Genomic DNA, 27,688 nt, shown 5'->3' with positions numbered 1-27,688 from the left:
ATTCGTTACTTTTTATCTATCATGTATACAATTGTAATATTTGGAGAGCACAAGACAGAAAGTTTCGTCTTAAGGTAATGTTTTGTAACTATTTAATTATATTCAAGAATTAAACAAGATTTACAGTCTTAATTTTTAAGGAGTTTTAAAATCCGGAAAATGTTTGTCGGTGCAGGTTCAATTTATTTGACAGCATAAATGGGTTTTTTTTTCATTAGTGTTTGCATAACATGTAAGGCGAAGAATAACTAGAGAGTGTTGAAGTATTGATTGTCTTTGGGTGATTTCATTGGGCCTATAAGTATTCTGATGATTTCATTGGGTCTATAAGTATTCTGATGATTTCATCGGGCCTATAAGTCTTTTGATGATTTCATCGGGCCTATAAGTATTCTGATGATTTCATCGGGCCTATAAGTCTTCTGATGATTTCATCGGGCCTATAAGTCTTATGATGATTTCATCTGGCCTATAAGTCTTCTGATGATTTCATCGGGCCTATAAGTCTTTTGATGATTTCATCGGGCCTATAAGTCTTCTGATGATTTCATCGGGCCTATAAGTCTTTGAATGATTTCATCGGGCCTATAAGTCTTCTGATGATTTCATTGGGCCTATAAGTCTTAGGATGGTTTCATCGGACCTTTAAACCTTTGAACAATTTAATGAAGATAAAGTGGACTAGTGGACTAGGAAAAGTGACCCATATTAATAGTAGATACTTAAATAAGAATCGGCGCAATATGCACCAATTTTTTTAATTTTTTTTGTTTTATGGCAGACTAGTTTTACAATACAACAGTCTTGATAATTAGAGTTCTACCAGTATAAGTAGCAATGGGCTGTCATGTTCAAACGTAAATATACAAAGAAAATTTTAAACAAAAAAACAGTCTTAATTGTTAAAATTTACTTTCTTTGTAGTTTAAGTTTATTAAGAAAGTAAATTAAGCGCAAACTGAGCAAAAGTGTTAGCTTTTCTTTATTTTAAGTGATATATTATATAGGTCGACATTCACCTGTATATTTTCTTTTGAAGAAGGTTTAAAGCTTTTGTAATGTCCGTTAAAGGCATTGTATAAATATTCATAATATCAAGATTTTATTGAGTTCAAATTTTTAACACGGACCTTTTACAGACTTAAACATTGGAATTCGAAATTCATTTTCATTTGTGTTGAATTTAAAGATTTTGATACACTGAAAGATTACTATTCAAAACTTTCTAAACATAATAGTCCCCCATAATAAAGGTATGAAATTTCATTCCAAAATTGCATAGAGTAACAGTACAAAATTGAAATTTTCCTCGGACGCTTATTCTAGTTTAGTATGGTGCGTAGAATAATAATCGTGTAAAGTGCAGCTGGGAACACTTATAAAAGGTATGCTAATTAGGTTAGGTTTATAGGCAACCGGAAAATCGTCAAACTTTAAAATACTCTTATGTAAGAATGTAGATTTTCAACTGAAAAGAAATGCATTCATGTATTTCTTTTTCGGTTGATATTTCATGCTGAATATATAATCAAATCATACCTGCATTTAATTCAATTAAATAATTTTAGACTTTCTTTTTAACTGAGAACATTTAATTATCACTTTCAAAAGATTAATACCTTGACAGTTCAAGAAAAGTACAAATGTCTTTTGGATTCAATTATTAATAGAAAAGACTAACAGACTCGGAACAACAAGTTTTCCATAAGAATCAAAGTGCGCTTTTATAAACTTGAAGGCATTAAATGCAATTTCAAAAATAGGACTCTTCATAAAAGATAAAATCAGCTAAATAATTTAATTCAAATGACGTTTAAATTTCTTTAACAGACATGTAAATCTTGTCATTTAGATACGTACAAACGTGTATTTGGCATAATACTGTGTACTTTCGTCCTCTTAAATGTAGTGGATAAAAGAAAATTCAATTTATAATACTCAACATACAAGTAAGCGGTAAGTTTCCTTCTTTAATGTATTGAGACACTTTAATTAGAAAAACAAAGATTTCAAATGAATTGATAATTTTGTACATTTTTATTCATCAAAATCTACTACTTATAATTTTCCTATCACTGAATAACTGAAAAATGTATTGTGTTAATGTTATTTGAACAAATATACTTTTATTAGACTGATATACTATAGAACAAACTTATTTCATGCCATCTTATATAATCTAACATTGCATTCTTCTGACCAGAGACATATAATATATACAAATATTTGTATTATATGGCTCTGTTCTGACTATGAGTCTCTTACGAAATGCATATATTGCTTTGTACCAAGCATTGACTAGACCAGTTAGTACATCTAACCTACGACACCTTTTCTTGAGCCCGCTACAACGAGACTTTCGAGGCAATCAACTGAAGGATAGTATGACAACTGACTTCTGTGTGATAAACTATTATTTCTCAATGTTCTGCATATACTGATCATTTCTGCACTTTGTACACCGTCCGTATTATAGGGTTTAATGTTTCTGTGTGTACCTGTTTTACACCACAAATAGTATGACAGATCAATTGACATTAATTTTCCTGTAATTGGTTACGTAAATAATTTATTAGATACTAATATCCATATTGATCATTCTTTATACATTTGTATTTTAAATCGTATACTTTGGTCTTGAACACTGTTTGCATAAATTTTTGTTCAAACAATTTTTTTCTTTTGTACACGGCCGACACTCGGCTAACCGAGCGTTTGGTCGGTTAATCTATATTGAGTATGCGGCTATATCGGCGGTTGGTCTGTTAATCGGGTTGGCTAAAGTCTGTTAATCAGGTGTTATCGAGAAAATCATTGAAAGTTCAGCATGTTTCATTGTATAACTTTTTAAATATATTTTTATCATAAAAAATATTCATGTCTAACAAAACAATTCAATGTACTGAATCCAGTGGTGTAATTATTATTTTTCTAGCTTCAATGTACGATCTATATTAAAAAAGGAAAAGGCGGGTTACTCATCAATAAATTTATACACATTTTACACACACAAACTGTACACAAAATGACACGTGCATGCAATTTACGTGCATGCAATATTTTGAACATCGAAAAAAGACAGGCATTATGTTTGTTAACCATACTGAAATCATTGTGTGAAAAATCTTCACGAAAATCTGTATTTTGGTGACATAAATCAATCTTTATTTAAAACCTGGTCTGTTAATGGGTCGGATGTATAAAACCCGGTCTGTTAATTGGTCTGTTAAGAGTTATAAATGGCAATAAAAGTATAATTTTATTGCTATATGGGGTGTTATCGGATCAAATGGGTAGACTCAAGACGAGCGGCTAAAATATACCGAAACAACACATGAGCAATGAAACATGAAATATACGGAAACAACACATGAACAATGAACAATTTAAACAATGGAAATTGAAAATTGATAATAACGGTATCAAAAAGTGTAATATTAAAGTAATGTTAATTTCATCCAAGATTGGTCGCATATGTCATGTGGATTCTGTTTAATTGTCATGAATGACACCAATTTGTCATCTACATTGGTAACCAGTATATAAATCAGAGATAAACGTCGTAATGTACCTAAACATCAGTAAGTAAAATATATTAGGATGCTAAAATATAAAGAATAGAGAAAGAATAATGAGTAAGATAAATAAAAGGTAAAAGGAAAAAAAGTCACGGAAGAAACGTGACATAACAATTTAAAGAATACAGAAATAAACAACACCCCCAATCCGAACCCTCATGGTATACACGATAATCTGGATGGAGTAGCAGAATATAGAATAAAAGATAAGGACAGTAGAGAGTGATGCATTGCTAAAAAAGAGAGAAAAAATAATAATTGTTTAAGAATACAGACATGAAACACCCCTGGGTGTTGAAACAGTAACGGATTGCGATGTACTCATATTGGTGACAAATGCTAGATGTTTACATGCGGACAGCTGCCGTTCTCCTCTACACTGATGAAGAAAGGAACTAAACGGAATAAAATGTATTAAAACTTAAGATGACCAAATGTAGCTGCATTCGCTCCTTTCCATTTACTTCTTGAGAATGATTTGTAAACAACATATGATTAAGTAATAGAAATAAAGAACCAATTGGATGATGCTTACGAATTAGGGTTTAACGTCCAGTGTCAAATATCATGTGCATATGAGAATGACAACATGTTATATGTACCCTGTGTTGTATAAGAAAGACACTTTCAGGCAGATTTTAGAACGTGCTACTTTGAACAGACGCAAAAATTGAGGCTGATTGAAAACGTTAATAAATTCATGCATATTCCAGCCGCCAATCCATATCACGCTATATTGAAGTGACACACCCTTCAATAAAATGCAAAGAAAACTGCTCTTACTAGTAAATCACAACCGAAATGAATGACAGACGGACATTTTTACAAAACTTAATGAACAATTGAAATCAAGATATTTGAGGTTTGCGTTATTTCGCAAAGGTTTGCGTTACAACGCAAAGGTCTGCGTTCTATCGCAAAGGTTTGCGTTATAACGCAAATATAAGAAGATTTTTTTTTTAAATGTGTTGCGCTAATTCGCTTCCGTAGGATACTGTTGTACCGTATTATCAATTTTTTTTACTCAGGAACATCTCATTCTTAACTTTTTCTATGGGAAAATTTAAAGGTAGCAAAAATAACTGTGGCTAAATAACTCTTAACTGACACAATTTCAATTGTCCAACCCATTCACAGACTTTGTTCCCATAATTTTCACTAAACCGTGGTAATATTCACGTTATATTACAATTATGAAATATTTACCAATGCAAATTTATTTTTTAGAACCAAAGTACTATTTTGTGTCCTTTAAATGATATGTAAAATTGTTTGTTTCGACTTTTATTAAAAAAATTGCTATGCGTATAAGCATAAATACTACATACTTGCGCGACGCCTTTTAAATTTACTGAAGACTGCATAGACTATTAAATGTTTTTACAAGTGGAAAATGTTCTATGATAGATATCCTTTTGTCAGACACTTTTCTTTTTTTGATTTGGTTCTCATAAAATGCCAAAAATCTGTATATTTAATAGAGTTTAACATTAAATTGTGCGTTTTACTCTTAACAGACGTATAACCAACCCGATTAACAGACCAATCTCCCATATAGCCGCATACTCAATATAAATTAACCGACCAATCTCTCGGTTAGCCGAGTGTCGGCCGTGTTGTAGAAATATCATTTATTTTGATACTCATTTATTTTCAGCTCTTTATGTTAAATCAAAAAAGTACATAAAATAGTCAGTGTGTGAGATTGGACAAATCGAAGGCTCAATAAATACGTGCTCAATATTGTCTTTTCTTCATTAAACCAAAATAAAAGATTTATTCCTTCAATGAAATATTTTATATGAAAATTATGTTAACTGAACATGAATCTAAAGGTACAAAAATAGAAAACTTGAAAGTACGTTCAAAATGGTTTTATATCAGCAAAAGTATTGAGTTTCTAAATTTAAAGCTTATTGTCTTAGTTTCTAAATGTTTATTGTTTCTTTCAACTGAAATATTTTAAATACTTTATTTTAAATATAGGTAACTACAAATGCATACAATAGTCTACAAGCTGTCAAATCTTAAGGAAATCTAAATTTACAAAATAGGATGGAACTTTATATTTGACACAATACAAAAACTGCGTTGTAAATAACTGTCATGACAACAGAACCGGAAGTAACACAAACACCACCACCATCAGAAGCCAGTAGTCAGTGTAAGGAATCGGATATTGATACGGATGTACACGATGAAGACGAAGATTGGGATACGGATCTGGAAGAAGAGAGTGAGTTCGCAATATTTTTGTTCTACCTTATTTTAAAACTTTTTGATCCTCAAAAGTAATCAATATTAAAACAAAGATGGAGATACCAAGGGGACATTCAAAACTCATTTGTTGAGTAACAAGGCAATGGAAAAACCCGTATAACAAAAAAAAGACAAACATGTTCACCAAAAATAACTACACAGGAAACAAAAATGTGGGTTGACTCTGGAAGGGTTGGACAATCCTGCTCTATAAGTGGCACTCGTCGTATTACTCACGGTAGGTTATGGTGATGCCACACGTTTGACAGTTAATTTACGGAATGTCTGTTTCATAAATTGTTAACTGTCTCTGTACCACTTACTAGCATTAAAAACATCTTGACTTATTGTCCTTTGATTGTCTAAATCTGTGTTTTACGTGAGATTATCGGGCTGATAATCAAGAACAGTTTTTGTCCGTTATAGGTAAATCTTTATCGAAGCCACCTATAATTTCTTATAGGTCGCTACAATTCATATATCTATCTGTTCGAATTATGTTAAATAGTGGCAACCTTTTGAATGTGATAATGATTAAAACTTGACTTTATATAGTTGGTTGTGTTATATATTTGTGACCATGTAGAAGTTGAGTTAAACATTAAAACATACCATGTTTCTTCAACTCTTCGCTAAATGATGTGGCCGTGGCTGAGCATATGCATGAGTTAAGAAAAAAGAAGAAGCTATGAATGCTTTGAAGTGCAAAGCTCGTCACAGAAAATAGTTTTTCAAAGCAATCCATAGCATTAACTTTTCGTTAACAAATTGTACAATATATGCAGATAATTTCATTATACAATTTAAGTTTTATGTGTGTCAATGTTATACACTTTGCAGACAGTCAATGTAATTGTAAATGAAATAATATAATAGCTGTAAGCAATATGTAAACAGCTTTTGTATAGATCTTTTTCGAATGCTTACTTAGGTACCTTGTGTATAGAAATAGAAAATGAATGCGGTTGACAATAGACACTTCACTTTAAATGCATATAATTATCATGATACGACCTGCAGTATTATATATTATAGCTACAGAAGTTCACCGTTTTACAAATCTCATGAATCGCCGATTGAGAAGAAAGTTCAAGAATACAAATTAAAAAGCATGAAATTCCAAAAGGATCTACTGTGAAACCATTTGGACGAAACTATTCTTAATGTTATTGTAAAATGAACTTTAAATAGAAAAAAAGGAGATTGACTTTTAGTAGCATCTTGCCACATAGGCTTAACGCATTGCATTTAGAAAACCAAACAAATATATCTACCGTTCTAAACTTCGTACCTCCCTTTTTTTGGTAACATAGAGACACCGCCCATCTATAAATTCGTATTCGTGCCAAAAAACTTATAGAATTAATTTTATTACACGTCAGTTAGTTTAAACATATTTATTCATCATCAATACAAATATATCATCATACAAAATACACAATAATAATAGGATTCGGAAACAAGCAATATATAGCTTATATTAATCCGTTTCCTTGAAATACCAACTCAAGTTAACTATTACATAAATATAGCATGCAATGTTACTATGATATGGAACAAGTATAAACTAAGTAACTATATAACAAAAAAGATGTATAAACAAGAATGTGTCCCCAGTACACGGATGCCCCACTCGCACTATCATTTTCTATGTTCAGTGGACCGTGAAATGGGGGTCATAACTCTAATTTGACATTAAAATTAGAAAGATCATATAATAAGGAACATATATACTAAGTTTCAAGTTGATTGGACTTCAACTTCATCAAAAACTACCTCGACCAAAAACTTTAACCTGAAGCGGGACGAACGAACGAACGGAGCCACAGACCAGAAAACATAATGCCCCTCTACTATCGTAGGTGGGGCATAAAAATAATGTGCTCATTTCTAGCATTAGAAGTAAACTTCGAATACTCGCTACGAAGTCTGTTCTTACCGTCCGAGACAACATTGTGGTTGTGGTAAGACGTAAATATTCTTCAACTGAACTTTATCACAAGTTCATTTAAACTTCCCATGGTCATAGGGGTTGACCTATTACAAAAGATTGAATATGCTGTTAAAATTTGATTTTACTTTGTTCCTTGAAAGTGAATCGAAAATACTCCATTAATAACTAGCTGAGGCTGTTAAATATTCGTCCATGAAACGTGATTATATATAACGTTAGTTTATGGGAGGTATGTAGTTTTATTGGTTTTATAAAGCTTTATAAAGCTTTTTGGATTTCTAAAGAAGTAGCATATCACAAAATAATGTATTCAAAACCCCAACAAAATAAGTTTTTTTTTTAAATGAAATAACTCAAACTTGTAATGCTAAATTTGAAAAAAACCTGTGTTCATAGTACATGGATGCCCCATCCACACTATCATTTTCTATGTTCAAAGGACTGTGAAAATGGGGGAAAATCTCTAACTTGGCATTAAAATTAGAAAGATCATAGAGTCAATGGGATAATTTAGGTCGTCAATCAATGGCCACAGCTACACTATTTTGAAAATGATTCTATCATAGGGAACATGTGTACTAAGTTTCAAGTTGATTGAGCTTCAACTTCATCAAAAACTACCTCGACCAAAAACTTTAACCTGAAGCGGGACAGACGGACGGAAGCACAGACCAGAAAACATAATGCCCATAAATGGGGCATATATGCAAACTATATAATTATATAAGGAGCTTATTTTTATAAATCTGATTAGAATTATCCAATTTGATTTAAAAAAAAAAAAACAAAGGATAAATGTTTTGCTAAAACTAGAGAGAGAAAATGTCTAAACACTAAAAGACCAAGAACATATCAATTCCAAATAAAAGGCGAATGATTTTGAAAAGAAATGTGACGCTGTAAAATCTTCTTCACAAAAAAACAAAATTTTGGGGACCTGAGACGTGAAAGACTAAGACGGAAAACCGACTGCAAAGTAAAACTATTACACGGATTACTAAAAACAAACCGAACAAACATTAATTAAGGCCATCTGCAAACGTAAAAGTATTACGCGGAATGCTGAAAACAGACCGAACAAACATTAAGGCCATCTGCAAACGTACAAGTATTACGCGGAATGCTGAAAACAGACCGAACAAACATTAAGGCCATCTGCAAACGTAAAAGTATTACGCGGAATGCTGAAAACAGACCGAACAAACATTAAGGCCATCTGCAAACGTACAAGTATTACACATAAAGCTGAAAACAAACCCAAAGACAAAATATAGAACAAAAGTTCAAAAACGAAAGACCCGTTTAAATAAAAGGTGAAAGACATAAATGACAAAATATATTGAATATAAAAGTCACCACATAAACGTCGAGAAATGAGCATTATGTTATATTTGTGTATTTATTATGCAGAATTTCCACAACGAGAAGCTATTCCAGAGAAAGAGAAATCGGTAGTGGTGTATGAAAAAGCTTGCAAGAAGTATGGTATCATTATTTCTTCAAGTTTTCTTAGAGGTCTAAAAAAGGGAAAAGTTAATGTCAACAACCAAGGACTTGGTCCATTGGGTGCCAAAGCAGTAGCTTTAAGTTTAGTTGTAAGTTTATTTCACTTCTTTCTCGATGCATAAAACATGAATTGTATCTCCTTTAGACCATTATGTTTTACGTTATTTATGAATCAATGCTATTTCTATTCTGAAGTTTTACTAAATTTGTAGTTTAAGTTAGGATAACAAAAGAAATGTGGTATCTTTGGAACAAAAACTATGATCCCAGGACTTCTCTAGAAAAAAATGCTTACGGTTTAGCTGCATGGATGTATAAATGCTCAGTAATGTCCGTTTGAAATACGGTCTTATAATCTGCATGGAAAGTACCACGATTTGTGCACGTTTGAAAACACTTGCAACAATTTTTCAAACAGTTCATACATTACGAATGCAATTGCATGCAGAAAATCCATGTCCCATTCCAATCGGATGTGGCTGTGTATCTATAGACGGGGAAACTGGAGACAATTTCTATACTCTGGGTTATTCTCCAGGGCGAAACATGTATGGAGGAAATGATACATAACTGAAGCCAATTTGTTATATTGGACATGGGACAAGGAGAATCAGTTTGTAAAATTTAATGTACAGAGAATATTATGTTATTTTTACAGTTTGACAGTACTGTCACTCAACTTGCCATTTCTGGGAACTTCATTGGACGATCTGGAATAAAACTTATTACAGATATGTTAAAAGAAAACGATACCATTACCAGTGTGGTATGTTGGCTTGTATTAATTTTGAACAGTAGAAAGAAAAAACAACTGTATAGGAATCTTTTTTTTTAAGGACAAAATATTTTACACAAATGAGATCAAATATCAGTGAATGGTGTTAGTGGGTAAAAGTGTGAATGAAACTGGGGAAAGTGTAACAGAGACAACAACCCGACCAAAGAGCACAAAACAGCCGGAAGGCCACCAATGGGTCTTCAATACAGCGAGGAAATCGTAAAATATATAGTGAAACGTAGGCTTGGTGACTATACTGTGATTACAAAGGCACATTCAATATAACATCCTGATGAATGATCAGGTTTGCTATCTGTTTGAACATACTTTCTCTTGCCTTGTTTCTCTTCAATTGAAATTCGTTTGTTTAAAAGCCTTCTGTATTGTAACGGACGAAATTACATTTGAATATTAAAATATATAAAAAAAAAAAGAGTAATGAAATAAAATATTTTTCTTTTGTAAATTCATTCACTACGAAGTTTGTTCATACTTTCAGGATATCTCAGAAAATGCACTAGGATCATATGGAGCCGAACTCTTGTCACGGTTGTTAGAAGACAACGCCAACATCATTACTGTAAACATTTCAGGTATTCGTGTTATTTACTAGTACATAAATATTCAGTGAAAAGAAGTAAAAAAAAACGTTATAAAAAGAATTATAAATACTAATGCAAAGCAAATGGTCTTTCACTTATGTTTATCAGGAATTCGTAGTATATGAATATTGTTTTGATTTCACTGCATTGAATATGAAATAAGAAGATTTGGTATGATTGCCAACAAAACAACTATCTGCAAGCGACTGAATGACACATATTTCAGCAACTATATATATATTTATAGATCAATGTGTAGCAAAAATCTGCTATAGAAGGCCTCAGACTTATAAATTATTTAGTTATGTGTTAGCTAAGATTCTTACTTGTACCGATAAACATCTGGGTTTCAATGAAAGATTTTAAAATCTAAAAACAAATCACTACATACACAAATCAAATCGTACAAGCACAAGACAGATCATACTACAGACACAATACAAATCGCTACAGGCACAGGCATAGTCAAGAGCGAACGAGTTATAAATATACAATCTGGAAAGGGGGTCAAAAAGAACATCGCCGTCAAGAAAAGAAAACATAGTAGTAGCGCATTATGTTTTCATTTTATTTTATAGGCAATGGCTTCAACGAGTATGATGCTTGTTTTTTTGGGACCATTTTATCGAATTACGTATGTATACACATATTCGGAAAATACTAATATTCTGTCATGTCAATTTATTTAATGAATTTATAACAGAACTGTTAATGAACTACGTACTTTGCTAAAACATTATTACCTGACCCAATATTATGTTTTACAACAATATTTTCTAATCAGAATCATAGGTTCGATTTTATAGGTGAGATTGTCTTAAAACTGTGAACAATGTCTTTTGAAACTACGTTGAGAAAAGTCCGAGTAGAGGTTTCCATTCCAGCATAATCTAGTTAAGGGCATATTCACAGAATGATTTAAAAAAAAATACCTGAACATTTTCTAATTTGAGATTAAGATTGGATTGATATACCACGTGATCTCAGAGGATACGAGTTAAGAAGAAACTAATTCCCAACCTACAATCCTTTGAGCAATGACAATATTTGGTCCCCATGTGTAATCGGAAATTTAGGATACATTTGAAAAATGGAGTTTTGGTTTAAGCTAAAATTTCAAAAGACTTTCTGCGGTATGATTTAAAACAATACAAAAGGATGAAAGCTGTTTTTAATTTCGCAAAATCTGCAAAAAAAGTTGTTTTATATTTATAAACATACAAATGTAACTAGCCAACAGCAAATTTAACCTCTAACAATACTTACTGAGTTTCAGTTACACCGTCACAATATATTACATGAACTGACTCAGTTCTATAAGTTATATGTTTATTTTTCCTTCGTACAACAGACACATTTTAAGATAAGGAGCTAATTTAACTTATTGGTTTTCTTAAAAAAAAAAAAAGTCCAATACTTTCACTATACTTTGATTATTTCCAGAATTGCTTCTTATAAACGTTATTGTTTCTTTTCGATATTTTTTATAATAGAAATCTGGTTTGAAAACCTTAGATTTGAGCCACAATCAGCTGAGTGACCAGGGCGGTATTATCTTAGGAAAAGCTTTGGGTAAGTGTACAGAAAATATTGAGCAACAGGCTTTTTTTTTATATTTCTGTTAAGATTTAGATAAGTTTCAAAATTAATCTAGTCCTTTAAAGATGATCATAAACTTGTTGAATTGATTTACAAGAAGGTATTACAAAGGCTTATTAGAACAAAACAAATAGAGAACAAGTGTCAACTGTTTAGGTTGAAGTGCGAATCGAGAGAAAGCACATAGTATAAACATCAAAATTAAAGTTTGGTTAAATATAAGCATCCCTCTCTCTACTATAACATATCATAACGGGATTATGCCATTTTGCATCGACTCGTTAGAAAGAAATCACCAATTATTTAAACGTATCTACGCAGAGATATCTACTGGTGGTTAACAGTTGTAAATCCGTTTATATATTGTTAAGGTACAAATATCCATATCGTAGATCTCAGTTCTAGTTACGTTCCAATTACAATCAGGAATAAAATGAACAAGCTTCTGTGTAAGGAGAATCTTTGAAGATTTCCAATTTGTTTGTTTATGTCACTTTAGATTGATAGGGAATATGTTATTATACTTCTAAAAAGCAAAAATCTGATTGCTAAAAAATATAGTAAATCGTAAATAAATGAACAAACAGAGATATAGACATTCAATTTAGGATGTTTCAAATTGGATGGCTTTATTAACACCACGAAATGAAGTTGTATACATTTAATAATAAAGATTTTGCTAACATTAAAACAATATATAGAGTGGAGTTATATTTCTTTCAGTTAACTGGCTCTCCTCTGGCAAATTTTTCATCGATTTAACTATATAAGGTATTTATGTGTTTTCACTTTTAGCCAGCAACGAAACACTGCAAGTTTTAAACCTGAGTTGGAATAATATCAGACAACCAGGAATAAAAAGTCTTTTCGTTGGGTTAAAGGTAAGTAGTATCCTAGTACTAGTATCACAATTCTAAAATGTTTTTTAGGTCGTTTTGAAAATTCGCGAAACTTTTCGTTCCGATTCACTACCATGCACTATGCCGATGCCACTCAATGAGTGAGCGCTGTCAGTCATCTAGGGTATGCTCACCAAGCGGTCAGTGCCGAAGTACTGGCCATGGTAAATTTGTTAACATTTAGAATTGAATAATTTGTCAAATGTATGGTTCTTATGTCATTAAACAAAAACCTATACGGGCTTGACATGCATTTTAAGGTAAATCAGTTCCATACATTCAACCGGTTCATTTTTTACATGCAATTTATTCGACATACTAAATTCTATCGATGATGGTATCTTATCTAAGTTTATATCATTAATGGTTCTTCGATTAAGTAGGATTCATAAGATTTATCATTTTCGTGATAATTCAGTCCACACAGCATGAACAGAAAACAAACGAATCTTGTCCGTATTAAAATCGTTCTACCATTTCCAATCCATTTTTTTAAGGAATAAATTTGCATAATCAAGCGATAATCTTTTATTAATTGATTGTTTATCATTTTAGGATAACACCACTTTACAAGAGTTAGATCTATCATATAATGGGATCGGCGACAAAGGAGTAGAAAGTATTGCTGAACGGTTACACGAATTAGAATCATTGGTTCACCTTGACCTTAGTTCCAACAGAATAGGTCAGCTTGGCATTGGAAAACTGATGAAAAGTGTTGGTCATAACAAATCTTTAATCGAATTGAAGGTAAGATAAACAGATAAGTTGGTATTCCATCTTGTTGAAGACTTTACATTTTCATTATATCAGATTTTTATGATAGAAGAATATTTGCTAAAACAGTTACTTGTAACTGAAATTAGTTTTATGATATATAAATCAGATCAGTACTATATATTATAGAATACGAATTTTTCGTTTAACAAGCAACAAATTAAGTTTATTATTTATAATCAGAGATCAAAGACTAAAATAATTGTATGATTCAGATTTTACTAATAATTTGACAGAATGCTTACTTCAATAAGCATATATATTTTTGCAGTTGTCAAAAAACCCAATTACTGCGGAAGGTGTATGCCTAGCTATTGGTATTCTCAAAGAACATCCAGAATGTGGATTACAGATTTTAGAAATTAAGGTCAGTATCAAAATACAAAAACAAATTATGATCAAAGTCCAATTGCACAATAAAAAAAAGCAAAGACATTAAGAATAACTTATTATCTTGGTAGACTTTTAGTTTGTTACAAAGAAAGCCTTTTAGAATTGAAAAATACCAAAACAAATTCTGTTTCAATTTTTTTGAGGTTGGCCACATTTTTCATCTATTTTGACTAGACTATATGCAAATATTACGTGTGTGTTTGGTGTGAGGGTAAATAAGACCAGTTATACATGACAATATTTAGCAAATTTTTGTTTGAATGAATTTCTGAATCTAAATTCATTTAAAATATTTGATCATACTTATTTTGATAACAAATGTGTAAATTGGTCATTTTTTTTTTCAAAAGCGTCATAAATGAAATGTAGTCAAAGCGCGATAACTCTATGGCTATGATGAACTTTTAAGTTAAAAATTTCAAGTCGGAGTCAAAATCTATTGTGCGCTCCAAGAAAAGTCGTTTGCAGTACAAATTTAAAATCCATATGTTTTTTTCTTTTCAATATTGTTATTTATATTAAACTAATTTACATCTCAACGAACGAAAATTCAAAATTATCATTTAAATAATTTAGTGCGGTGACAGAAGTGTAAAAAGTCGTCTAGATCGAAAGTTTAATCTCCCCAAATAACACACGGCTGAAAATGGTCTTAACTTAAAGACAAATATGTCTTCATTAGTTTTTGCCCTGTCGTCAGAATTTCGTACGGTCACTTTTTTCTAAAAAGGTGTTTTAATGACTGGTAGTATATTGGAGAGTTTCAACCCCCCTTTTTCATAATGAAAAAATGTGTATGTTTGCTTACATTTAATTGAAATAGTTTTTCCTGAAGCTATTTTTTTATGTCAAAATATTCCATTCAGTATTTTATTTTCTTCTAATCTATAAAATTTGCGAAGTTTGGACTATTTGAAATTGAGGTAATTTTAATTGCAAATTCAGACTCAAACTTTAGTTTCCTCTTCATAGTAGTAATAAAAATTATCCCATAATATTTTAAGCATATAATATTTAATAAAACTAATTAGTGATAAAAATTTCGGAACCAAAATATGAAAAAAACCTTAAGAAATCAATGGAAAAAGAATGGAGTAAATATCTTCAATTTCAACACGGAACTCAATCACTTGCCTTCCGTCACATTTTGTGTATTAGTCAATAATTTGCTCTCAAATGATATATGAAATTACTACCTTTTTCGCTATTATATACACACATTTTCAATTACAGTGCACTGATATATGCCACATACTTTGTTTGTATATGTTTATATTCTATGTTTTTTCGTTATAAAACATCAAATATACTTTGTCAGAAAAGTCTTATTGTAAAATCAAAATAATTGACGGATAGTTTCAGTAAATACTCCGTGATATGTCAAGTCCTTTGCAACTTGCTCCATTAAGTTCAAAGAAAAAACAAAAGTCGTTGCATTTTATGCAGTGCATAATATGCCAAATAAAAAAACCTCGATTGAAATTTTGAGTCAATTTACCAGTTTAGGGAAGTCGATTTTTGTATCTGCATTGCATAAAAGATTGGATGAGGTGAACATCAAGCTGTTTCATGCAATAGCTGTTAATTTGAAAAACTCCGTGCAGGCAGTTATTCATCGTTCATGCTACAAAACTTACACAAGTAAACATAAATGTTCCCCCTTTTAGAGCGAGGAAGCTTCTTGTCTAATATTTAATGACGACATACAATTATCTGACTGTTGTCCCTCAGTTTCGGGTATTTGTAAAATTGAGAATGGAAATGGGGAATGTGTCAAAGAGACAACAACCCGACCAAATAAAAAACAACAGCAGAGGGTCACCAACAGGTCTTAAATGTAACGAGAACTTCCCGCACCCGGAATTTGTACACGTTCTAGAATGCAGTCGTTCAACTGGAGCGCTTATATATTTTGTTGCAACAAAACATTTTAGAAAGTAGAAAATTACTCAAGTTTGAATCAGATGAGCGTATTAAAAATGTTTTATCCGTGTCAGATAAAGTTAAAGTTGAAATAGTTTCCCGTCCATCTTTTAAACTTCAATCACTCTGTCATTTTGGTTGCATTACAAATTATTTGCTTAAAACGTAAAAAAAAATCCAAACCCGTGGAAGCAGATATCTCAAAACACGATACTGCTTTTAGTAATTTTATTTTGGCTTTTAATTGGCAACGATTCCTCATTGGTCATTCCTCATGACACCGTTACTCGATAAATATAGATCATTTCTTCCGGCTGATTCTAATTTAAAATATTCTACATGTAAAATGCAGTCTAAACTAATTTATTTCTATAGAAATTCAGTTGTCAAACAACTTCAACAAGTTCAAGGCAAATGTAACATAATATTTAATAGCAAAATAACTAGTATTTAAGATGCCATATAAGCTTCTAGTCAATTGAAAACTTACCTTAAAATCTCAATTTCAACTGTAATAGACACAAATAACGGACAGATATTTCATTCCGCTGCAAGTTTACTTAGAAAAGACATCGAAACTCTAAAGAAGACTATCCAATTTCGGATGAATTGTCTCTTCGTTCTTAATTCAGCCAATGCCTTCGTATTTATTGCAATTCATTCTATGGTTACTCAATGAAAATGCATACAGCCAAGACTATTTTCAGGAAATGGCACCAGAGAAATTGTGGAAATGCTAAGCAATTGTAGAGGCAATCGTTTTTGTTTTACTCCTTTTCATTTAGGATTGCCTTTACAAATGTACCATGAGTTTGGTTCAAAACATCTTTGACGCTATCTAATGTGTTGCCAACCATGAAATTGAGCGAATTCAAGATAGTGCGTACGTCTCGTATAATGTTTCCCCAGCATCTTTGCAGACAAGCATATGGATGTCATCACACCTTCCTAAACCCCCTTTTAGATCTCTTTTAAAATCTTGGATGAATTGATAGGGATGGTTTGAAGCTGGTATTTTTTTTAGAAACAAATGTGTTCGGACTTCCTACAATACCTTGTCTGTACTTGTAAAGAAAAACTCAAAATAAAGTGTTTGCTTTGAGCAGAACCTTTCATGTGCAGACCTGTGGCCATGAGTGAAATGTGTAGAAATATTAAAACATGTATTGTGACGGTTGATGAAAATGAAGATGATGGAGATAATGGTTGGTTTGGTATAAAGCTTGTTGCACTGGTACACACGGTTCCAGTCCGAGGTTAGGGGAGTGTTGACGTGCCCTTAAAAAGTTAAACCCCGCCAGTATCTGTATGTGTCTGTTTCAAGTCACGAGACGGTAATGCAGTGTTTCTATATACTATATTTGTTTCTTTCTTATTTATTTTGTACATTAATCAGGTCGTTAGAATTTTTGTTTGTTTTACATTATTCATTTGGGGAATTGAAGACTATGCAGTATGAATTTTACTCATTGTTGAAGCCCGTACGGGACCTATAATTTTTTTATGTCTCATTTGGTCTCATTTGGAGAGTTGTCTCATTTGCAATCATATCACATCTTCTTTTTTTTTTTATATGGAATACTTTTGAAGTTTGGGGTACGTTGCAAGGGATAAAAGGGGGGATATAGTTACAAAACCTATAATGTAATAGATATTAACCAGAGTTAAATACACAACAAAAGATAATACTATGGTAGCAGTAATAATTGTGAAAAAAAAACCAAAAGCAACGAGTAGTCCATAAAAAAAACCTGAAGTATCCGCAAATTCAATTTGAGGTCATATTTGACTGTAGTGTTCTATGGCTTTGTTTTGATGACTCACCCACTATGATAGTTTAAAAAATAATTTTAAAGTATTGTCCTGCATGACACTTGATTTTTACCTGAAATTGATATTTTTCATAAGGTTAAGGTGCTTTAAACATTTTATAGGTTGAAAACTTGATTTTTGAAGTTTTGTTTATAAAACGTCGTTTTAGGATTTTTTTTGATAAAAAAAATCTCAATGATTAAGGTTTATGTATAAAAACAAACATTACTAAAGCCAAAACAGTATCATTTATATATAGGTAGAGTTTAGAAATAGAAAAAAATGTCAAAATTGAAACCCTCCCAAACTTTCACAGATTTTTACATATGACCTTTGACCTCAATTTTAAAAAAATGTGACCACATCAAGTCCTGACGACAGGCATATTATTATAGTACATGATTTCCTCTTTCCAATGATATATTATGTAGGTGTGTGTTCGGTGGGGAGATTAAATTCCAAAAAATCTGCCTTCAGTCACCGCACTATAGCATGATCGTACAATATAAGGCCTTGATTTAGAATTTGACGACATGAGAAATCCTACAATATTTTTTTTTCTATGAAAAATTGTGGTAAACAACATTTTTTTCAAAACGACATTTCTTCTGCAAAAGCATCAGAATTTGTCTTAGTTTGGTTGAAAATATATAATACAAATGTACTTTTATTATTTTCAGGACATATCCGTACCGAGTGCATTTTCTACATTATTGGAAGAGTTATTAAAATTGAAACCACGTTTTCGATGCAAGCACGGTGGTTTTAGAAACCAAAATGACATATTCAAATTTGCAATAAAACAAAGAGAAGAAAATCTCTTGAACGATCCTTTCATGCAATTAATGGATTATGTTCATCAGAAGAAGTTAAGATGGGTCGATTTATTTTATCGGCTTGATACAGATAAGAATCTATCGATAAGTGAAGACGAATTCCGCAATGGAATAAAGGTAAAATTTCGTTCATGAAAATTTGAAGACATAACATAATTCAAATGTAAATTTTTTATGTAAGCTAATCAATTCTTCGCATGAAATGTTATACATTCGCGATAATTATAACTTGAACTAAACGAAAAAGAAATACGAAAAAAATCAATTATATACATTTTTTTTATGAATAAACTAACATAAGTTTGATTTTGAGGTATACGTTTTTCTGTATGCTTTCAAAGACAAATAGATGGAAATATCAAATATACAATTCAGAATTCAAATTTTTCTATACCTCCAGCGTCAATGACTATTAATTGTTGAAATGCGCATCTGGTACAGTAACAAATTGATACGGTTTATGCTTTTAACTTAATTTGGTCGATACCTCTGTTGTTGGACTGTTAGTCACCGAAGTTATTACCATTTCATTAACAAGTACTTCAGTATTGGTCAACATCCGGATATGTCTTTATTGAAATTTGCTGTTGTGAACTTTTGGAAATCTTTTTTGATTGAACAATATTACCCTCGTGAAAATCTCAGATTCCTTGCGCAGGTTTTGGCTATACTTTTCATCTATTTTTTTGTTATATCAGTTCTTCATTTGTAAGTGGTTGCGTATTTTCATATATTCAAGTTGGTCTCTAACGTCCCTGAAAAGACTTAATTTGTCGAAATGTGCATCAGGTGAAGTAACATTGGTACCGTTAATGTTATTTTAGTTTTAAACTCTAACAAATCTTTCAGAGCGCTGGTATACCAGTAACAGATCTCCAAATAGATCAACTAATAGAAAGATTGGATGCAAACGAAGATGGAGAAATAGACTTCAAGTAAGTAATAGTATTTTGCAGACAATCGGAAAACGAAGCAAAGAAGCAGAACTATGTACTTACAAAAGGATAATGGTCGTCACTCTCTGTATATAGATCTTTCTTTGACCGACCGCAAACGATGTAATGTGTTGGTCCATATTTCTCCCAATGAAAGCCCTCAAGTACAGATATATCACTAAAATGTGTTGGCTCTGAAAAATAGAATCTTTTCATACTTCACCAAAAGTCAGTTGTCAAAAGGCATTATGTTATTGTTAAGCTGGGGGGTGAATCAGGTGTGGATACACGAAAGGGTTAATTAAAATTCAAACAAACTCTCCATGATAGATTAGTGTCGGGAAGGAAGGGCGATATCTTTTTGCGCCAAAAATGAACTCATTTGCGCCAATTCTTCTACTGCGCCACTTTAATTTAAAAAAAATATGACTATTAGGTATCATTTGCGCCAATAAAAAAATCATCTAATTGCGCAAATTTTATGAATATATTTATTTTTACTTTTTATTTGGTATCTCGGTGGCAATAAAGTTGCTATTGTCCTCCTAGTCAGTAAATAAGATTTTTGTTAAACAGAAAGTACGAAAAATGTTCGCCTTTATGTAAGTAGTTCACACCCAGTAAATAGTTTTTGAAAACTACTAAGTGGTAAACAGTCCCTTTTGCCACACATTCCTAAAAGAGGTTAATACATTCTAAAATTTGATAAAGAATTAAATACTGAGGTAGCCTCTATAGTGAAATCTAATACTAGTATATGACAAAAAATAACAAGTCGAAATCGAGAAATGTGTAAGGACTAACAGGTTAAAGAAAACAATTCTTTATAGAAATTATTAAAATATCGATAAAAATAATTCTAATCACATAGTATATAGACATATTACCTATAATTTTCTATATTGTCATTTTATTTTCAAGACCAAATTTAAACACTGAAGGGTAAAATCATCGTATTTCATGTTAATTTCTATAGTGAATTGCTCGAAGGACAGAAAAGGTATGTCAGAAGATTGGAGAAAATATTTGGATCATCTCCGGTTGAACCTGGACAAGCAGGTCGAAGACCTCAAAGTGGCTCCACCAAATCACGCCCATCTTCGTCAAACAAGTCCCGACCATCATCATCGAACAAATCTCGACCTGTTTCGAGAATATTAAATAGACCGTCTTCAAGGTAAATTTAGTTTAGTGGTAAAAAAACAAAAAAAGCCAAAAATTACAAGAGTTCAATAAGAATGATTTGATGCAACAGGCTTATTCGGATGCATGCAGCGTCGACTATTGTTTCTTTTAAAGCGTCAACTGTAGAATTTAAAAGTACTAAGTTGATATTTAAATCTGTATAAAAAGAAGGTTTGTCATGGACCAAAAAAAAAACGACGAAGAGACGAACCTGTCACCGTAACACTTTATAGTAAACTAGAGACCGAGTAACACGAACATTACCAAAAAATATAAGGAGTAACTCAATTGCCCCCAGAACGTTGTATAATTTAAGATAAATGAAGTAAAAGATATATTTGATGTTCACAAAAAATCTGCCTGGCAGGTATTATATTACCTTCGGTCACTTATTCATCATCCGACATAACTTGATGTTATCTGATGTTCAGTACTTCAGTACTTTGATTTGTTATAATGCTAGTGCACTACATGTGATCCTTTCAATAAACAGGCAGCCTTATGTAGATTTTAAAATGAGTGTATACAAGTTATATTGTTTCAAGAAATACCCATGTGAGGTACGAACATAGGAAGTATATGACAATCATGTGCACAAGTTCTGAGCAATTATGGAAAAGTCATTCTGATGTGTTTCACGTTGATGCAAAGGGCCAAAATAGTGGCGTAGCCGAAGTTATAGAAGTGGTGTATTTTTTAATCCAGTCCGTAACAGGTTGTCATTGCGATCTGATACGCAATAAGATTTTGGATTGGTAATGGTAACGTTCGTTGTATGTAAAACTGTCTGTCCAAAGCCAGACTTCTGAGTTAATTGTTGTATTTGCATTGGAAAACTTTTAATAAAAGGACCGACAGTGGGTCATTAGCAGCAATACATTAAAACTCATCAAATACATTTAGAATTCAACATACCATCCTCACTATATTAGTCGCTAAAGATTTCGTACGAGACTTAGTCACTAGTCACTGATTTAGAAGTGTTTTTGTTACTTGAAAAGACCTGTGTCTATGGGAAATATTTGATGTCTCTATCGTTTGTCAATCTCTATTGGACATGTTGACTGACTGTTTTGTTTTTGTTGTGAGATGTGCTGTATTGTTGGTGTTATAATTTGAAGAATTCTATCAACATATAGTTTGTTTGATATTGTTTTTTATTATACTAAGGGACGGTTTCCATTTAGAAGAAAAATTAGTTAAACTTATAAATAAATTTATTTAATACATGTCATACTAATATATTATCAAATTCAAAACAATCACAATCATTAGACCAAGCACTACAGTTAAAATAATCAAATGCAAATCAAGCACTAAAGTTACAAATGGCTATAGTTTATAGTGTCTATCTGTGGTAAAAACTAAGAAATTCTTCATGAACTGATTCCATTAAAAGTGGAAGTCTCTTTGGTATAAGTTGTCGTAGATCTTTGGGAACCTTCTGGTTCAACTTGATGCGAAGGTCTTTTGGTCCAGTCTGTTTCTTCTTGTTCAAGAATGTACGCAAATCTTGTACAGAGTTGGAACTGTGTCTAGTTGATCTCTTCTTAGTGTGCTTTCTGTATTTAGAGTTGCATGGTCTACTGGTTCTGGATGAGTAGTTGTCTTGTTGTTGTAGTTGTTCTGCTTGTCTTTGACCCAGTCTAGAGAACACACTGTCACCAGTCTGGATTGCTGGTGTAAGGGTTGATGTTCCAATCTCTTCTTTGATGTCTATTTCCTGTTTGATGTTTTGTAGTATTGGCTTTACATCCATTGGTTCGTCTTTAACTGTTACTTGGTTTAAAGTAGTAGTGGTGCTAACTGGTTCCTGTTTGATGTTTGTAGTACTGTCCATTGGCTCCTCTTTGGTGACTTGTGAAGTAAGACCACTACCAAAGTGTAAAATAAGGAATTGACCAGTAGGTGCTGTTCTAGTATGGTAGGTGTGTTGTAGTCCCTCTGGTAGTGAGGTCAGATAGTCCTGGACAGAAGCTTGAACTGACTGGTAGTGTGACATCTTGTTGGAGTGCTGATAGAAACTGTTTGATACTTTTGCCAGGGGAACATGGGGTTTTTATCATAAAGTGTTGTAAAAACAAACAATGTGATTGGTTGATAAAATAAGCTTGTTCACTTTCAATTACTAAAATTAATATAAAAATTATCTTTATTGTCTTATAAATGAACACTGTTCACACTAATAAATTTTATAAGCTTGGATAATTTATCAGTTATTTTTTATAACACAAATTATAAGCTTTGATTATTTTAAAAAACACATTAATTACTGGTAATTACTGTGTTTGTTTAATCATTTTATAATCATTAGCAAATGGCTTTTTGAAATATATTACATATTGCATATTGTGCTTTTTATAAATTAAATGTCCTAAATTTCAATTTTGAAAGGCATTTTTTTAAGCTCACAATGCATAATATACATGAATATATATAAACAGAGACACATAATACTCTCTAATATAAATTATCCTTTACAGTGCAGATAATTCAATGTCAAATAATAATTAACAATTCTTAAGTACGTGATAAACCTCGGAAAATTAGGCCAGAGAAATAAATCTCCTGCTCCATCTAATGAATCGTTTACAATATGCCCCCCTTTGTCAAACCATCATTTTCTATTTTAATTTCTTATTTGACCATGAAGGCATATTACTTTTAAAACAAATTTTCCCTGTGCATTCAATATCTAAAGCAATAATTTCTTTTCAGGCACTTACAAAATCTTTCCAAAAATGATTTTTGCATATATATTTAGATATATACTATTTTCAATGTGTTGGCACGTGCTTTTTCTTGTTACTCAAAATCATTCCCGTGGAAAGCAAGATATTTATTTTATTTTTTAATATTGACCAACCTCCTACCTCATGTAGATTTATGGAACTTTTGAAATGTTGAAAGTTGCGTTAAGTATGGTAAAAGGCAACATTGTTGTACATTTTAAAATTATGCCGTTAGTTTTCTCGTTTGAATTGTTAAATACATATGTGATTTCGGAATCTTTTATATCTCACTATATGCGATATGGATTTCGCCGTACGGTAACCTAAAGCTGTTAATTTCTTGTGAAATGTTGTCTCATTGGCCATCATACCACATCTTTTTTTATGATAACTTTTGTGAATTTTTCTAACTAATCAATATAGACATATTAAAACGCAACTAAGCTAAGAAAAAAGAGGGTTGCTTATATTATGCAATATGTAGTATTTATATAGTGTACATGTAAAATATATTTGTTAAATTTGGCATCCACAGACATCCTCAGACCATCCTTGAAAATATGTAAAAACACATCTGTATACATATAGTTCCTATAACTTACGTGAAAATAGAATGACAAATCAACTTTAAATACAAAATACTTAAGTAAAAATGTAAAAGAAAACCATTTCGGTGCCAGTTGTGTTGCTGGCAATAAATACACCGACATTTGTTTGATCCACTGTTTCTGGTGTCTCCTTTACCATTTGAAAAAATCACGAAAAAAAAACAACCTGTAAAACACACGGTCAAATTATATTTCTGATGAGCATGATAATTATGCATAAAGTTTTAGTAGTTTTGACTATTTTTAAGTCTGTTTATTTGGTTTATTTCAGGTCAGATCACCATACAGCTGGTTGATGGAAAATATCAGTTGATAAAAATACAATTCCATTTATAAACAAGATTGCGTCGAAGCAAACGTCGTCTTTCATTTCTTTTACTTTGATATATTCATTCAGGCATATGTGTAATTACAAGCCTGATATGCCTTATTGTTGTATTCATTTTGTTGATTTTTAATGGGAAATATGTTCATTGTTTTCCCTTGTCCTCTACTCTACTTATATTGCTGGTCCATTTAAAAACGAATAACCAAGATTTGTCTGTAGTTTCTCATGAATTTCAAATACACTGAGCAAATATTTATTTACTTAACGAAGAGAAGTTTGCAAATTAGCATTATTTAAATGAATTAAAAACAATATTTCGGTCCATGAATTGAATTCAGGAGAACTACTTGATATGGTTTGGTCATGACAATTTACCATAATAAAAAAAAAAACAGAAGGGAAATACCATACTGACAAAATAAACAGAACTGCATGTTTATCTGCATATAAACTTTATCTTGTTTATTGTATTATAAGTTTATATGCAAGCTACTTTGGTATGTATTCGCATTACTTGCAATGAATTAACTCCACAGTTTCTTCAACCAACTGTCTCTTGAGTTGTTAGTATACTATTGCCCAACCGTTAACCAACTTTAAACAAACTATTGACGACAAAGCAAATATAGCTTTTAATAGAATTTTATTAAATCCATTGGATGTGTACCGATAGATATTTTAGTCTGATTTGATCTGATTTTCTGTGTTTCAACGTCACTTTTAAGCACTAATTTTAGGCTAATTCGTCGCGACCAGTTTTTATTGACAGAGGAAGCCTGAGTGGCCGGAGAAAACCACCAACCTTCGAAACGAAAACTGACAATCCTAGTCAATTAAGATTGGAGTCAAATGCACCCACACAAGCGGGATTCGAACTCACAACCTCAGTGTTTACTGACTAGTGAATGCAGTAGTAACTTCTTGGACCACTCGGCAACAGATGCCCCTTTTTGAGTCGGAGAAAAAGTGTTTAATTCATATTTTGTAATTGACTTTGAACTAATTTTCAGTTATTGCGAGCACACTTAGATCTGACCTATGTGACGTTTGTTTTGTTTTTTTGTTACATTTAGTTGAAAAGGCTATGTAAGCTTGTGCCACCACTTGTCATCTGTCGTCGTCGTCCACCGTTTGTCCGTCGTAAACTTTCGAAAAAATAACATGGCCAAATGTTATTCAACTTTATCTGAATATTTTTTATGTAATGTATTTTAAAAGTTGTATCCAGGAATTTCATCAATCTACATGACTCCTGTTTCTTAAAATCGATCATAGGTGTAGAAGCAGTTTTGGCTGTTTTCTCAAAAACTAAAGCAGCCAAATTTACATTCTTTGGCTTGTATCTGAAAAAAAATATAACAACAAAAAAATGATGGCAAAAAATGATCAGCTGGTCAAGATAATAAGAAAGAAGATGAGACATGATAGAAATGAGTCAACTCTCCACCAGGAACCAAATGACATAGAAGATAACAACTATGTCTATAGATTACAGTACGCCAACGATACGACCTTCAACAATGAGCAAAACCCATACCGTATAGTAAGTTATAAAAGGCACCGTAAAACAAAATGTAAAACGCAAAAACTAATTGCTTGATTTGTGTGAAAAACTAATATGATATACAGAAACAAATTTAACCCCTGAGTTACAAACTACTGGCAAAGTAAAAGTAATTTGTTTATTCTTTTATTTTTTATTTTGGTAAAGATATTGTATGCAAATAGAACTGTCTAACTGTATCCGAACATAACAAAAATGACATGTGTAGCATTTACAATATTTTGAAATGTGTATGACGTCTTTACACTAAATCCATTGGATGTGTACTGATTGATAATGTGGTGTTAGATGCATGATTTATTTTGGTATTCATTGTTACTTAACTTACTTAATCCTCTTCGTGCGTACTTGCACATGAGGCCACTGACAACGCCCTCCACTGTCGCCTGTCGTGTGCCTTTCTTTCGGCTTCTCCCCATGTCATTCCCATGATCTTAGTTCGCTCTCTATTATACGTCGCCATGTTTCTTTCGGTCTCCCTCTCGTTCTTTTTCCCTCTGCTGGTGTCCAACGAAGAGCTTTCCTTTTCGTAGAACATGGCCAATCCATTTCCATCGCCTTTCTTTAATTTCTGCTCTGATGTCTCGTTGTAAAATTAGGGTGTATAGTTCTTTATTACTGATGGTTTTTGTCCAGAAGATCTTGCAAATTTTCGGAAGACATGTATTGTGGAAAGATGACAGTTTGTTGAAGTCAGATTTTATAACCCTCCATGATTTTACATTGCTATTATAGATTTTGATTTTTGTGGACCTGGATATTGATGTTGTTTTCCATATTGTTCGTAATCTGCAGAAAGAAGTTCTGGCTTTGTTGATCCTCGCCATTATATCTTTGCTAGTGCCGTTGTCCTGGCAGATATTAGTACCTAGATAAGTAAAATTTTCACTTCTTCTATGTTGTCTCCTTTAAATGTTATTGGTTTATGGTTGTTTTCTAGTTTTGTCATTAAGGCTAATTATCTTTGTCTTTTGTGCATTTATCTTTAAACCTACAGATAGAGCAGTCTCGTGTAGTCTTGATGTTTTGTTCTGCATGTTTGCTCTAGTTGTTGATAATAGGCATATGTCGTCTGCAAAATCTATATCTTCTAAGATTGTGTTCATCGACTATCTTATTCCAGTTACTATATTGCCAAGTGTTCTTCTCATGCACCAGTCGATGACAATGATGAAAAGAAGGGGAGATATGATTCATTCTTGTCTAACTCCAGATTGTACATTGAACCAGGTGGATTGTGTGCCGTTGTGTAGGACACAGCATCTGTAGTTGTTGTAAACTAATTTGATCATGTTAATTATTTTCTCAGGTATGCCGTACGTTTTTATTATTTCCCACATGCTGTCTCTGTCCAAGCTATCAAAAGCCTTTTCAAAGTCCACAAAGTTTATGACGATGTTGTGTTGCCATTCTATGCACT

The 27,688-nt window shown here is 32.0% G+C and overlaps 1 protein-coding gene across 4 annotated transcripts; it reads left to right on the top strand.

The window, feature by feature from the left end:
- Positions 1 to 25,376, top strand: LOC139517351 (leucine-rich repeat-containing protein 74B-like). Of its 4 annotated transcripts, none has more exons than XM_071308295.1 (14): positions 1 to 74; positions 5,565 to 5,814; positions 9,202 to 9,386; positions 9,956 to 10,063; positions 10,575 to 10,668; positions 11,256 to 11,311; positions 12,171 to 12,249; positions 13,072 to 13,157; positions 13,731 to 13,925; positions 14,224 to 14,319; positions 18,761 to 19,033; positions 19,766 to 19,851; positions 20,828 to 21,028; positions 24,648 to 25,376. In XM_071308295.1, the coding sequence occupies exons 2-14, from the start codon at positions 5,685 to 5,687 to the stop codon at positions 24,670 to 24,672; spliced, it is 1,614 nt and encodes a 537-aa protein (XP_071164396.1). In that variant the 5' UTR covers positions 1 to 74; positions 5,565 to 5,684; the 3' UTR covers positions 24,673 to 25,376. The 4 variants fall into 4 exon arrangements, with proteins under 4 accessions (XP_071164396.1, XP_071164398.1, XP_071164395.1 ...); XM_071308297.1 differs by lacking the exon at positions 1 to 74 and adding an exon at positions 1,369 to 1,385; XM_071308294.1 differs by lacking the exon at positions 1 to 74 and adding an exon at positions 1,800 to 1,956.
- The last annotated feature ends 2,312 nt before the right edge of the window (positions 25,377 to 27,688 follow it).

The sequence above is a fragment of the Mytilus edulis genome, chromosome 3 (assembly GCF_963676685.1).
Source record: "Mytilus edulis chromosome 3, xbMytEdul2.2, whole genome shotgun sequence".
Taxonomy (NCBI): Eukaryota; Metazoa; Mollusca; class Bivalvia; order Mytilida; family Mytilidae; genus Mytilus; species Mytilus edulis.
The sequence above is the reverse complement of the archived record's forward strand: the minus strand, read 5'-3'. Positions and strand labels throughout refer to the sequence as shown.